General features: G+C 63.7%; 4 protein-coding genes across 4 annotated transcripts; all 4 read right to left on the reverse strand.

Annotated features, from left to right (window-relative positions):
* Nucleotides 1-311: 311 nt before the first annotated feature.
* MNEG_8570 (hypothetical protein) lies at nucleotides 312-2,128 on the reverse strand (the record flags this gene model as incomplete). The annotated part of the gene is made up of 6 exons (XM_014042954.1): nucleotides 312-320; nucleotides 484-543; nucleotides 1,019-1,108; nucleotides 1,460-1,714; nucleotides 1,841-1,870; nucleotides 2,105-2,128. 6 exons carry the CDS (start codon nucleotides 2,126-2,128, stop codon nucleotides 312-314), a joined length of 468 nt encoding a protein of 155 aa, XP_013898408.1.
* A 3,021-nt stretch (nucleotides 2,129-5,149) lies between these two features.
* On the reverse strand, nucleotides 5,150-6,487 carry MNEG_8571 (hypothetical protein; the record flags this gene model as incomplete). The annotated part of the gene is made up of 4 exons (XM_014042955.1): nucleotides 5,150-5,217; nucleotides 5,507-5,949; nucleotides 6,106-6,269; nucleotides 6,452-6,487. 4 exons carry the CDS (start codon nucleotides 6,485-6,487, stop codon nucleotides 5,150-5,152), a joined length of 711 nt encoding a protein of 236 aa, XP_013898409.1.
* A 967-nt stretch (nucleotides 6,488-7,454) lies between these two features.
* Nucleotides 7,455-10,705, reverse strand: MNEG_8572 (hypothetical protein; the record flags this gene model as incomplete). The annotated part of the gene is made up of 7 exons (XM_014042956.1): nucleotides 7,455-7,633; nucleotides 8,014-8,200; nucleotides 8,361-8,468; nucleotides 8,713-8,814; nucleotides 9,425-9,615; nucleotides 10,159-10,489; nucleotides 10,583-10,705. 7 exons carry the CDS (start codon nucleotides 10,703-10,705, stop codon nucleotides 7,455-7,457), a joined length of 1,221 nt encoding a protein of 406 aa, XP_013898410.1.
* Nucleotides 10,706-11,375: 670 nt separating this feature from the next.
* Nucleotides 11,376-12,407, reverse strand: MNEG_8573 (hypothetical protein; the record flags this gene model as incomplete). The annotated part of the gene is made up of 3 exons (XM_014042957.1): nucleotides 11,376-11,475; nucleotides 11,840-11,952; nucleotides 12,363-12,407. 3 exons carry the CDS (start codon nucleotides 12,405-12,407, stop codon nucleotides 11,376-11,378), a joined length of 258 nt encoding a protein of 85 aa, XP_013898411.1.
* Between the last annotated feature and the right edge of the window lie 308 nt (nucleotides 12,408-12,715).

Below are 12,715 nucleotides of genomic sequence, written 5' to 3' on the forward strand. Positions count from 1 at the left end.
TCGGTGGATAGGTGGGTGGGTGGGGAGTGGGGTGTGAATGTGTGTGTGTGTGTGTGTGTATGTGTGTGTGTGCACGTGCGCGCACGCGCGCGCGCGTGTAATTACAGCGTACTCAGCGGCGGGCAGGTCAGCTTGGCGGTGTGGTTGAGGGAGGGATCGGCGGACGAGATACTAAGTTGGCAACATTACTGGGTTTAAATCGTAAGGGGCAAGGGCAGGGTGAGCGCGACGCTTGGCTGCCATTGTAACGTTGTCATTTTGGTAGAAAGCCGGCTGCGGTCGCCTGGCGCCGCGCGTTCGGCCACTTGCTCTCAGTGCACCTGCCTGTAACCGCAGCATACGCGCATCGAGCACACACACACGCCCTGCACAGCACCAGCCGATGTGCACTGCCGTCTGGCGGTGCGGCCAATGGTGATGGTCAACGGCCGGTCAACGGCCGGTCAAACAACGGTCAACGGCCGGTGAACAGCTGTCGCGCACCTTGGCCTGCTTGTCAAGGAAGGCCTTTGCCTTGTTGACCACCTCCGCCTTGGCCTTCACCTGGGGTTTGCAGATTGAGGGGTGGGTCCCGGCTATGGGTGAGGCCCGGCGGCGGCGGCAGCGGGTGCGTCATCACAAGGATTGTGGAGGCGTTCGGTTCGTAGAGGGTTTGGGGCTGTGTACTGGGAGCCGGGTGGGAGTGGGATGGGGTAGGGAAGAAGGTTCAGCGACCGGTTAAACATTTGTGTGAAAGGGGTTGGTGATAGAAGAGGTAGGGGGGAAAGGGCGGGGCTCATGCACGAAGAGGGGGAGTCCGGCGCGACGGCGGCGGCCGCCCGAGCGGGCGCCATGCCCCCCTGCGCGACCGCGCTGTGGCCGCCGCGCCCGCGCCCGCGCCCGCGCCCGCGCCCGCGCCGCCTTCAGGACGCCCCGCGCCCGCCCAGGCCGCGGCGGCACCACCACACCGCCAGGTCACAGACCGCCAGATCGCCAGATCGTCAGATCACCAGATCGAGGCAGCAAGGGTTTAGCTCACCTCCGCCTGCGCCCTCTGCGCGAGCAGCGACTGGTTCTTGTGGTTCCACTCGATCCTCGGGTCGTCAAACCTCGGAGATTCAAACGCGGCCTGCCGAGCGGGGGGCGTCAATTACGCGTGTGCGTAAGCGCGCGTTGGTGCTCGTCTCATCCCCTCCCATCGCACCTCTCAAGCCTGGTGGAGGGCCGCCCCACTCTGGTGGAGGGCGCCCCTGGGAAGCGGCCCCTATTTCGCCCCTCGGCAGCCCTCTGCCAACAGACGAGCGATGGTCTCTAAGCGGTGTATCCAAATCCAACGCTGCCCATTGCCACGCCGCCGCCACCCTGCTTCCCATATCGCTGCTTCTTATCGCCCATCGTCGCCCCCTTCCGGCGCCCCGCAGCCCTCGCGACGCACGCCAGACCAAACATACACAAAACCGCCCGCGGACCGCCGCCGCACCTGCGCCGCGCCGCCGTTGCTGTTGCTCGGGGGTGGCGCGCCGCCGCCGCTGCCGCCGCCGCCGAAAAAGTCGTCATCCAGAGGCGGCGCGCCGCCGCCGGAGGCGGCCGCGGGCGCGGGCGCGAACGCGGTGGCGGGCTGCGCCTCGGGGGCGGCACCGAAAGCGGCGAAGCCGTTGTCTAGGGGCGCAGCGGCGGGGGGCGCGGGGCCGCCGAAGGCATCCAGGCCGCTGGGGGCGGGGGTGTCATCGAAGCCCTGCGATTACATGGGGGCGGTTTGCGACCGGGCGTCGGCATGCAGGCCAGGCCGGCTGCATCGGCCTCGGAGGGGCGGCGCGCGGCACGGCGGCGCCGCGGGGCGGGCGGCGCGCCGGGCGCTCACCGTGTCAAATGGGTTGCTGCCTCCGTCGGCCTGCAGCGAGCGGCAGCGAGGGCGAGGAGCGCGGCGTTCGGGCGCTGCTGCAGCAACGCAGCGGATGCCGGCGCGCATCCGACCTCGAGCCCAGAAACAGGGGCCACCCCATCCGCGAGGTCTCCGTTATCATTTTAAGACCAATAACTATCCATCCAGCCAGCGTTTCATCAAGACCACCGCGATAGATCAACCACCCCTTGCCCCCCTCCCTTGCTCAACCCCTGGACTCACGGGTGCGTCACCAAAGCCCTCCATCGCAGACACACAGGCGGCCCCGGGGAGAGCTGAGCGATCCCTTCCTGCACTGTTGCGACTTTAGGGAGTGGCGCGTGGTCAAGAGCTGTGCTTATAATCAGCAAATCAACAAGTCTTCGTGATCAAAGGATGGACACACACGAACGCAGTTGTGTGCGCGTCACTCATCACACCGCAACGGCGCGCTCGCTGCTCAGCTGATGAAGCGCTTGAAATTCGTCAGGTTGGCTTTGCATGCGGCCATTGCCGGGCAGGAGATTGTGGAAAATCATGTAAAGCGCGATCATATGCAGCAGTAACACCGGGCACCCAGCCTATGTGTGTACAGTACCTGGAGCAGGGACACCTGAGTTGACTCGATGAGCCCAATTCTGACCAAAGCCCATTATCAATGACGGAACTTTGCTGGAAACCACATTGATAACACTCGCTACAATCAGCCACACCGCATAGCTCTTTCACCCCTTCAAGCTGTTGCTGTTGTTCGGCACGCTACTGGTATCTCGCTGTCTTACCCCCAGGCGAGCACTAGCCACATGAGCACCCTAGCTTGCTTTGTTAACCTCCCTACCTGCGGCTTCCTTTGTTAATGTCCATGATTGCTGACCGCATCAGCTACCCCCAACAGTTTCAGAAATCGCTTCTTGCAGGGCCCGGCCGTGTGACAGCAGCTTCTAGCGCCCACCCGCTCTGCTGCCGCTGCCTAGCTAAAGCCGGTCACTTTCTTGTTCCGTCTTAGAGCAATCCCACGTGAATCATTCCTCAACCTCACACAACCCAGCACAAATACTCGCGCTCTGCGCACAACCTGCCCCACAAGAGCCATGAGCAGTCTTCCCTTTGACATGGCCAAGGCCACGGCCGGCGAGGAGCCGCCGCATCAGACATCTATCGACTTGGCAGAGGCCAAGAAGGCGCAGGAGGTGGGTGTTTAGAGCGGGCAGTGGCCAGTGTCGGTGATGGCTGGATCGCTCCGGGACGCGAGGCTCGCCCGTATGTGGCCCGGATTCCATCACGTCAAGCAATCCCGGAGCGCCACAGTGTGTGATCAGAGTGCGCTCTAGGTATAGGCGTCAATGGTGATCTGTCCACGTCATCGGATATCCCGCTGCTATCTCTCACAGCTGGCCAAGGAGGCACACGCATACGCAACAACAGACAAGGAGGACCCGCCTGTCGAGATGGTGAGCTGCAGCGGGCGCTTGCCGATCGCTCCCTGCACGACGTCGCAGCCCGAGCCGCGTCATCAGCGCCATCTCAGACTCCTGTTTGTATGTGCCCACCAGCCTGCGCATCGCATCCCCTCGTTCCATGCAGCATGGGTGTTGTACAAAGGAGCACACACGCCATTGTCACTGCTGCTTTGCCAGCTGCAGTCTGCTCGCGCTGTTTTTTTTGCGCGCTCCCTCTCACATAATCCGTCTCAGGCAGGGCGTGAGTCGACTGACCCCTCCCTCCACGGCGCCTCGGCGCCGCCTTTTCTTTTACAAACCGCCAGGCAGGCAACCGTCGCCACGTACATGATGAGGCGAGAAAGGAGTAGGCCCGCACACATGGGTGTAGCAGGCCCCTGGGCCCGTCCTGCGAGACGAGCCCTGGCCCGGGCAATGCTGTATGGCATGCAGTGGGATGTGAGTGTTGTTTGGCGGTCGGCAGGGGCAGGTCTGTCAAGGCGGCCCGCCCGCTTGGAAATCATCTCATGATGTGACGGAGGGTGATTGTGCACTCGAGGTGGATGTGTCTCGCTGATGCGCGGGACCGGCGAGCGTGTCAGTGTATTGAGTGATCGAGACAGCAGGGTCACCCACCCTTGCCCAGAATCGTGCAGGGCGCGGGCACTGCCTTGTGCGGAATGTTGCAGCCATCGGCTTGCTGTGATGCTGTTTGCGGCCACTACACGGGTGGCGGCCACTGGGTGGACTTGGCGCTTGTTGAGGTGCGTGCGTGGCAAAAGGCCGGCAGCTTTGCATGCCGATTGTGCCGGCTGTCTTGCTGCCGTGCTGCGGCTGTGCCGCGGGTCTCCTGCTGTAAACTACGGCTTCCTAGCGTGATGGGCTTGCACCGCTGGACGCGCGGACCTTGCGCACTGCGTGGACGAGGGCATGAGAGAGGAGGGCGCGGCAGGCGGGCACGCCGCCTGCTCGAGGCGCCCGCGCCGCCTGCAGCAGCACTGGGCCGAGCAACACGGATGCGTGGTGTCAACCCGTTTGGATTTACAGCAGCAGCGGCGTGTGCATCACATCGGTCCTGGGGCAGCCGCATGCGCATGGTATTTTTGCTGCCCAGAATGAAGCTGCCGTCTTGAGCACGCAAGCCGTCACTTGTGAGGATAATGGTGGGTCGACAGCCGCGCGTACCAGAGCATTCGTGCCCCATGCGTACACGCCTTGGGCCAAGATATATATCAAGCAGCCTGATGAGCATGTGGGCTGTGGCTGTGGCCGCGCGTGGCCGCCGCCATGATGACGTGGCTGCTGTTTGCTTACCTTGATGTGCGCTGCTACACAAGAAAGTGCGTTCAAAAGCACGTAAAAGTGAGATGTTGGAGGAAAGGCGTCAAATGAGTTTTGAGGGCCTGTGAGAGAATCTAAAATTGTGTTGTCCCCCACTTGGCTCCCAATGAAGCTGGCACGAGCAGATCCAGAGCCAAGAAGACCAATTTTTGTATAAATTCAGCAAGGTGAAGTAGTCAATAAACGTCATTGCGAATTCCTCAGGTTTTGGGAACCGATGCCCCACTAGAAACCATGCGCCTCCGTTGAAAGGGACGGCGCGCTCCGTTGGCGAGGGCCGCCGCAGGTTACGCACATTAAACCCACTTCCCGCCATCGCTGCGCCTTGCGACGCAGCAGCCTCGGCGAGGCCCCATGGCTGCGGCTTCGAATGATTTCAGCTTCGTGAGGCATACCACGGCAAGCGCATGAGACGTGCCTGTCCTTATGCGCGTGCCCAAAACAGGCCAGCGCTTGAGCAAATATACGCGGGTAGTGCTCGTCCACAGGAACGCCTTTCTCGGCGCGACTAGCTCGGGGGCGGCACCGCAGCAGCCCCGCCCCTGGGCGCCTCGGTGGGCGCGGCGGTGCGGGCGCCTGCGGGGCAGGTCAAGGAGCGAGGCAGGAGTGCGTTTTGGTCGGAGATAAGTGCGGCCTTCACACTTGTTAGGGGAGGGGGGAAGGGGCGTGTGCATAGTTGTGGTGTTGTGCAAGCCGGCGTTCAATCCCGGCCCTGGAAAGGCCAACGCACGCGATCCCAAAATTCCTGCAAGCAGAATGCCGTGCACGTACGCCTGGCAAACCCAGCAGCGACCGTGTCTGTTGAGGCGTGGGATGGAGCGCACTAAGGGTAGATGACAGGCCCGCACGACTCGCTCGCACTCACCTTTGGGGACCCAGAGGCCGGTGCCCTTCATCGCGTCGCATCTGAAGGCCAGGACGGCGCCCACCGCGTACAGCACAAAGCCCAGGAACCCGCAGACGGTCAGGGCGATCGACGCGGCGCAGAGCGCCTGGCTCAGTATGTCGCCGATGTCGCCGGGCAGCCCCTGCTCCAGCAGGCCGCGCCTGGCCGCGGCACCCAGCAGCAGCCGGCGGTTGCCGGAGCTGGCGACCGCGGCGGCGGCGGCGTCGAGGAGGGCGTTGGCGACTTGTGTGGTGCCGGCTATGAGGGCGCTGGCCGGCGCGTTTGAAGCGGCCTGCGTCGCGGCGGCACTGCCGGCCGCGCACACGCCGGCGGAGAGGGTGACGGCCATCTGGGCGCCGACTGGCAGGTAGAATGCGGCCCAGATCGCAGACATGACGCACTCGACGATGCCGTTGATGCGCCTGGTGGTGGACGGGGTGCACAGGGTATAACAAATTTAGAGATTAGTTCGCTCATCCGTGGCGAGCATGGGCATGGGTGGTCAAAGGCTGGTCAATGGTAATGAGTCGCTGCTTGCATTGGCACATGGGAGGTGGTACCGCACACTCGACACACACCTGATGCACATGCAGCAGGAGCCCGCCATGAAAAGGATCGTCACCAGCGCGCCAGTGAAGCCGGCGAAGACGCCGAGGCCAATGGCGCCGATCAGGGCGGAGAACGGCCCGAAGAACAGCATGACGGCGATCGCGCTGCCGATGGTCGCCAGCGAGGTGACCAGCTGCGCATCGCCATTGATAGCATAACATGATTCAATCAAACCATTTTGTATGCATACCCATGCTTCAACAGACTCGCCAACAAAGGAACACCCGCGCGCATTTTCTGTGTATCAAATCCTGGTCAACGCGGGCCTGGACAGTGGAACATGTGACCAAATCTTTAAAAACGACTAGGGCGCACCTGCAGCACGCGAATGATGATCTGAGCGCAACCCATGGTGCTCCGTTGCTTTCTGTGGTCTTGACAACTCACGAGGCGTTGTGTGTTTAATAAGTTGCAGTTCGCAATCAAAAATGTGCACAGCTTCGCTGACATGACTGCTTCCGGGGTGCAGCATGAAAAAAATTCTTAGGTCAAACTTGTGGTCAATGTCAGCGTCGGGTGACGTACTTTTTGACCGCGCCTGCCTGCTACTGCCACGGGCACACATCGCAATAAATACGTCATGACAGGACGCCAGAGCATGACTCTTCGACTGCAAGTCCCCTTTGTTGAGTGAACGGCGGCCACGCCCCAGCCATCCCGATGGCAGCAGGAGGAATGGTTGCGTCCACGCCAACGCCTTCTCCTCTCTGCCGCGTTGGCGCAACAACCCCTCTAAGAGACACCCGCACCGCTGCAGCCGGCACTCACAGCCAGCAGCCTTTCCCTGCCTGCGTGGCGCAGCGGCGAGTTACACGCACCGTGCACGCCGCCCTGGCCCCACAAAACGATGTGCCACCCATGGCGAACTCTGCGCGGGCCGTGAATTTGCACCCACCAGCGCCCGCAGCGGCGCGCTGCGCAGACTTTGGGTGCACGCGCACGGCCGGGAAGCGTGGGCGCCAGGAAATACAAAACCACCACCCAAAAATCACAGGTGCACCGGTTGTTCAAGGAAATTGCATCATTTGAGGGCCACAACTGAATCGCATAGAAGTGGCCGTGCCGTGAGACAAAAACCTGCTGCTTTGCCCCGCACCCTGCGCGAGCTGCGGCGCCGGGCCTCGCTGGCGCCCCTGGCAGCGCCCGAAACACTGGCTTCGACCGCGCACCACAACTGCCAGGCTGGACTGCTGCACCCCTGCCGCCGCAGACGGGGGGTTTGGCAGAACCACGGGACCCTCTGCCGCCGCCCGACCAGGCCTGATGCCTCCGCGGGCGCGACTGTGCAGATCAGCGCTCAGATCGCCAGATCGCCGGGTCACCCGCCGTGCGCGCCGGTGACGATGTCGAAGACCGTGGCGGCCGCGAAGACGAGGAAGAGGCTGCCTCCAATGTAGTTTGCGGTGCGTTCAGAGATGTACTTGGATAAGACACTCCCGCCCGCCACCGCGATGCCGGTCGCGAGGCCGTGGCCCGCGACCGCGCCCGCGACGACGCCTGCGGGGCGCCGCGGTGTGCGGATATGTGTGTGTGTGTGTGTGTGTGTGTGTGTGTGTGCGTGAGAGAGACAGAGAGAATCGAGAGGGTGCAAATGCATGTGTCGGTTGCGGGAGGCTCGGGGCCTGTGCACGTGCACAACCAGCCCTTTGTTTGCCCCACCAGCCAGAGGTGGGCATGGCATCAAGGCCAGGCTGGCTGCCTGCTGACGGGGCGCTCTCTTGGGGGAAGGGGCCCAGCTGCTCGTCTTGCCAGGGGAGGGCGACGCCAACGCGCAGACTCGCCCGCTGCGCAACCGCGCCGGCGCGGCCGGCGGCGGCGAGAGCGGCTGGGCGGGCGCACATCGAAACCCGCGGCCGGGAATCGCAACCCACGCGCACCCGCGGGGTCGGAGGCCGCCGCCAGCGCGATGGTCGCGAGGAAGGATTTGTCCCCCCACTCCGCCGCAAACACGAGGCCGAAGGTCGAGGCCACGAGGGCGCTGGTGCCGGCGACACCCAGGGACGAGACAACCTCCCCGGCCTCCTCCTTCTCCTCGGCCGCGCGCGCGTCCGCATCGGCGGCGCCCTGCGCGCGGGTTGGAGGTTTACGTGCATTCGTGTGTGTGTGTGTGTGTGTGTGTGTGTGTGTGTGTGTGTGTGTGTGCGCGCGCGCGCGCGCGTGCGCGCGAAAGTGCGTGTTGTTTACTCAAAGGTGTGCAGGTGTGCTTGTCTGCATGCGCCCTTACCGCGCGGCGCGGCGCGGCGCGTGGCCGGCCGGCCAGGCCGCTCTCGAGAGATCCGCGGCAGCGGCGCAGGCGGGCGCCAGGCAGCGGGGCTGGGCCGCGCCGCCGCCGCTGCGCCCACCAGGCCGCGGCCGCGCACGCATCGTTCCTCGCACATACCGCCTCGCGCCCGGCGCTGACGCGCCGCATGCAGGCGCTTCAGGCGGGAACCAGCTGCAAAGACGAATCCTCAAAGCGCGAACACGCCGAAAACCTCTGCAAAGTCACAACCTCAACAGCCTCGAAGCGTCACAACCCCAAGAAACTCAAAAACCTCGAAACCGCCACAACCTCGAAAGCCTCGACAAGGGCGCACCTTGAGGGTGCTGATGCCGAAGAACAGCAGCAGCGCCACCGCCACCAGATCGTCAAAGGGGACGCCGCTGGCGGGCAGCAGCTCGTCCAGCTGGTGGAAGACCTGGGTTTCGTGGGAGGCAGAGGGACGATGCAATTGAGACAACAGAGGGCGAAATACGTGGTTTCTGGGAGACAAAATACTGAAATGTTGTGATTGAGATAATAGAGGGCAGATGACCTGTTGTTGGGAGTCCAATTGAAAAATGATCGTGACAGCAGGGGGTGCTGGGTTTGGGGGCAAGGTGAAGGGGGCACGAAGGGTGGGGGCAGCAGCTCGTTCAGCTGGTGGGAGATCTGCAGAATTTCCCAATTGAAACCAATGATGTGAATAAAATATTTCTTTGTGGTCACATTCTTTTTGATCACGAAGGGCAGAAGACGTGTTTGAGCAGTTTGCGGGAAGATGATGGAGAAAGCGAAGGGGAGGCTCCCAATCGAGACCCCAAAATCCTCCTCGGCCACGCGCCTGAGCGCGGCGCGGCGCAGCGCGCCGGCGGCCGGCCGGTTGCGCACTCTCCAACACGAAAAAACACACGCCGCCCCGCCGCGATCGCCCTCCCCGAACCCAGCCCCGCCGCCCGCGTCCGAGCCGCGTGCGCGCTCCCCGCCATAAGCCCCGCCCGCCGGCCGCCGGCGGCCATGGGCGCGCCGAAGGCCTGACGCGTCATCACCTGCCCGAGCGCCACGCTGATGACGGTCATAACCGCGAGCGCGCCAAAGGTGCCCGCAAACACGGCGCTGCGGTCCTCCTTGAGCGCCAGCAGCAGCGCTATGAAAAACGTCTTGTCCCCAATCTCGCTGAAAAATATCAGGAGGAATCCGGATACGAAGCCCTCCACGAATTGGTTGTCCCCGATGAGGCCTGGGCGTTTGAAAGACCGTTCGAATTTGGGCGGGGTGGGGGCGGGTGACGCGTCGGGCGACAAGGGACAGGGGCTGATGGGGGGTGACGAGCGCGCCCGACTGTTGTGCTGAAAGAGGTGATGGTGGCCACATCTCGGGCCTGAAATGGTTTACGTTTACAGAGGTCTTGCAGGGGACTGTGCGAGCGCGCCGCGGGCTGGGGCGACGCCGCTGCTTGGGGGCCGAGCGGCCCCACCGAGCCGGCCGGCGAGTGCTGCGCTGCGCGGAGCCGCGGTTCGAGGGCCGGGCCGCCGGGTGCGCGCGTGCGAGCGACGAAGGCGCCGGCTGGGCTGCAGCGCTCCCTAGAGCCGGCCCGAAGACAAACGTGGGCCAGGCTATGCTCGCAACAGCCTCGCCCACGTCTAAGCTGATGCAGCCGGCGAGTCGCTGGGCTCGGGCGGGCCCGCACCCATCCCGCCAAAGCGCCCGTCCCTCCGCCCGCCTTGCCCCACCCTCCGTCAACCCGCCGCCCGCAGCGCCCCTGCGCTGACGTGGCACGCACCGGGAATTTTGACGGCCACTGTGTTGGCCACGGCAGCCAACTCACCGGCGAGTGCTGGCCCCGCCATGACCGCGCCGCCGACGGCGCCGGCGGCCGCGAGAGCGGCGCCCAACGCCGCACCCTGCCGCCAGCTGAAGCTGGTGCCAGCGCCTGCATTGGCCGCCGCCACGCCAGCGTCCAGGCTGCTGGTGCTGCTGCTCAAGCTGCTGCTGCCGCTGCTGCTGCCGCTGCTGCTGCTGCCGGTGACGCCCAACGAGGCAGCCGATGCGTTTTGCAGCGGACGCGGCCGCTGTGTGGGCGCCAGATCAGCCTCGGCGTGCGACTGAAACGCCTAGGGTGTGAATGAGGCGGGCATGATCGAGTCGGGCGCTGCCGCCGCTGTCGTAGGCACTCACTCAAGCACCAGAGATGGGGTCGGTCGCACCTGCAGCGCCGCGCTGCCGCTGGCCCGCCGCAGCGGCAGCCAGCCCGAGCATGCTGGATTGCTGGCGATCCGAGGAGCGCCGTGGCTCGCCCGCAATGAGACCGCGGCCCTCTGTTGCAGCATGGTGCCAGCCTCTTTGACAATGGGCCGCAAACCGCCTATTACTTAGTAATGCAAAGGAATGAGATATGTTGAAGTGCACGTTTATTGATCGAACGGTGCCATCTCGTGCAGTTGATGATCACCGCAGGATCTGACCTGTCGTCTGTGGCTCCCGCTTTTCCCCGATTGTTTTGCAAGAGTCGCCCTCGTGGAAACAGACCTGTCACGAATCACCCCATCTCCCTATCCTAAGAGCCGCGCCTGGTCAGCAAGGGCGTGGGCGGTGCTGTCGCTCACCCCAGCACCGTTGCTCGGCTGCCAAATGCTGGCCAAGGCGCAGCCCGTAGACAATCGACAGTTACAGATATACTACTTGTAACTCTACTGATCAATTGAGAGTAAAAAGGACAGGCCTCCCGCCGTCTGCCCACTACAGTCATCCTGAGCCGCGACAACGTTGCCCCTGCGTCGCTGATGTGGCAGCCCGTCGCGCGACCCTCGAGCCGCCACACCCCCTACCTGGCAGCCGGGAGCGACCCCCGCGGCCCCAGACAGGTGCCGCCGCGGCAGCGGGCGGCGCAGCACCGGCCAGAAGCCGCGCGTCTCCGAGGCGGCAAAAGGCCCGAGGGGCCGGCGCTTGCGGGCCGTGTACCCGGCCGGCGGGGCGCGAAAAGGGCGCAGTGTGCTCGGGTCAGTGCACGTGGCCGCAGGAGGGGTCCCGAATCGTGCCGCGGATGTCTGGCGGCGGCAGGCTGTCGACATCAAGCGTGGCATCCAGAGACGAGAAGTCCCTGCAGGGTTTGAAGAATGGGATTGCAGTAAAGGCAGGAGGTCCGGGGTTCAAAATCCAGGGTTTCACGGAGTGATAGCTAGCGGGTTTCAAGTATCAATTCCCAGGAGGGCGGGGTTACGCGCGAGTGAGTGGTTGGCGGCGCCTCGCCCCGTGACCCGCAAGCCGTCATCAATGAGCTGGTCCCACGCACAGCACGCGCACACGCGCGAGTGACCGAGGGCACCAGCATGCTTCTAATCCAGCTTGCCGCGTTTGGTAGCGCCAGTGTGGACCTGCAGATCCCCTTGACAAAGCGATTTCGACTTTGCAAATCGAAGCCAAAAAATAATAAGAATGAAAGGAATTGAATCTGGCGACCCCACCTGTAGAAGGCCAAGAAATGGTGGTAGGCGGTGGCGATGTCGTCCACGCCGCACATCTCGCGGATCGAGTGCATGGCCAGCTGCGGGACGCCGACGTCCACGGTGCGGCAGCCCTGGGGGAGGGGAGCGGTTGCAGGCGGCGCAGCAAAGTCGGCCTTTTGACCCGGTCAAAACTTGACCCGGTCACGATCTGACCCGGTCAAACATGTTTGGGACCTTGCAGCATCCGTTGGTATCCTGCGTGGCTTTCAAAGTGACAGTTTTGGCACCAAACCGACGAAAACAACACGTGTGTCATGATTTGTGCTTGTCTGATTTCATTGGGAAGCAAGGGGTGCGTATTTGAGGACACCAGATGCGCGCGAGGCGGGGGCGATCAGGCGGTCGGGCCCTGGAGACGCCGCGGAGTGTAGAGGAGCAGGGCGCGAGCGAGCACCACACCCGGGGCGAGCCCTGCGCCGTCCACAAGCGCTCAGGGCTCCGCAGGCGGCTGTCAAGGGTCACAGGTCAACGGATGACTCACGAGGCTGGACGCGAGGATGGGTCCGATTGTGCTGCCGCAGGGCATGTCGTTGCGCACGCAGAACTCCTGGACTGGCGCGCCCGCGCGGCGGCCGACCTCCCTTGGGGGCGGAGGGGGGTGACGAGGGGGCGAGGATTAGGGGAACCAAGGGACAGCAACAAGGAAGAGAGGGGGTGCTTGATCAGGCAGATGTGTGGACGACAGGGAGAGTATGTTTGGTTAGGACTCCCCAACACGATTGTCTCAAACACTCATTGAAACATGACCGCTGCCTCGCAGTCCCTTTCGAACAACAAATGCTCAACCAACTGAATAGCACACCCCTCCTCCGCCTCACCCCGTCGACCCCACCG

This window comes from Monoraphidium neglectum, assembly GCF_000611645.1.
Source record: "Monoraphidium neglectum strain SAG 48.87 unplaced genomic scaffold scaffold01643, whole genome shotgun sequence".
In the NCBI taxonomy this organism is placed as follows: domain Eukaryota; kingdom Viridiplantae; phylum Chlorophyta; class Chlorophyceae; order Sphaeropleales; family Selenastraceae; genus Monoraphidium; species Monoraphidium neglectum.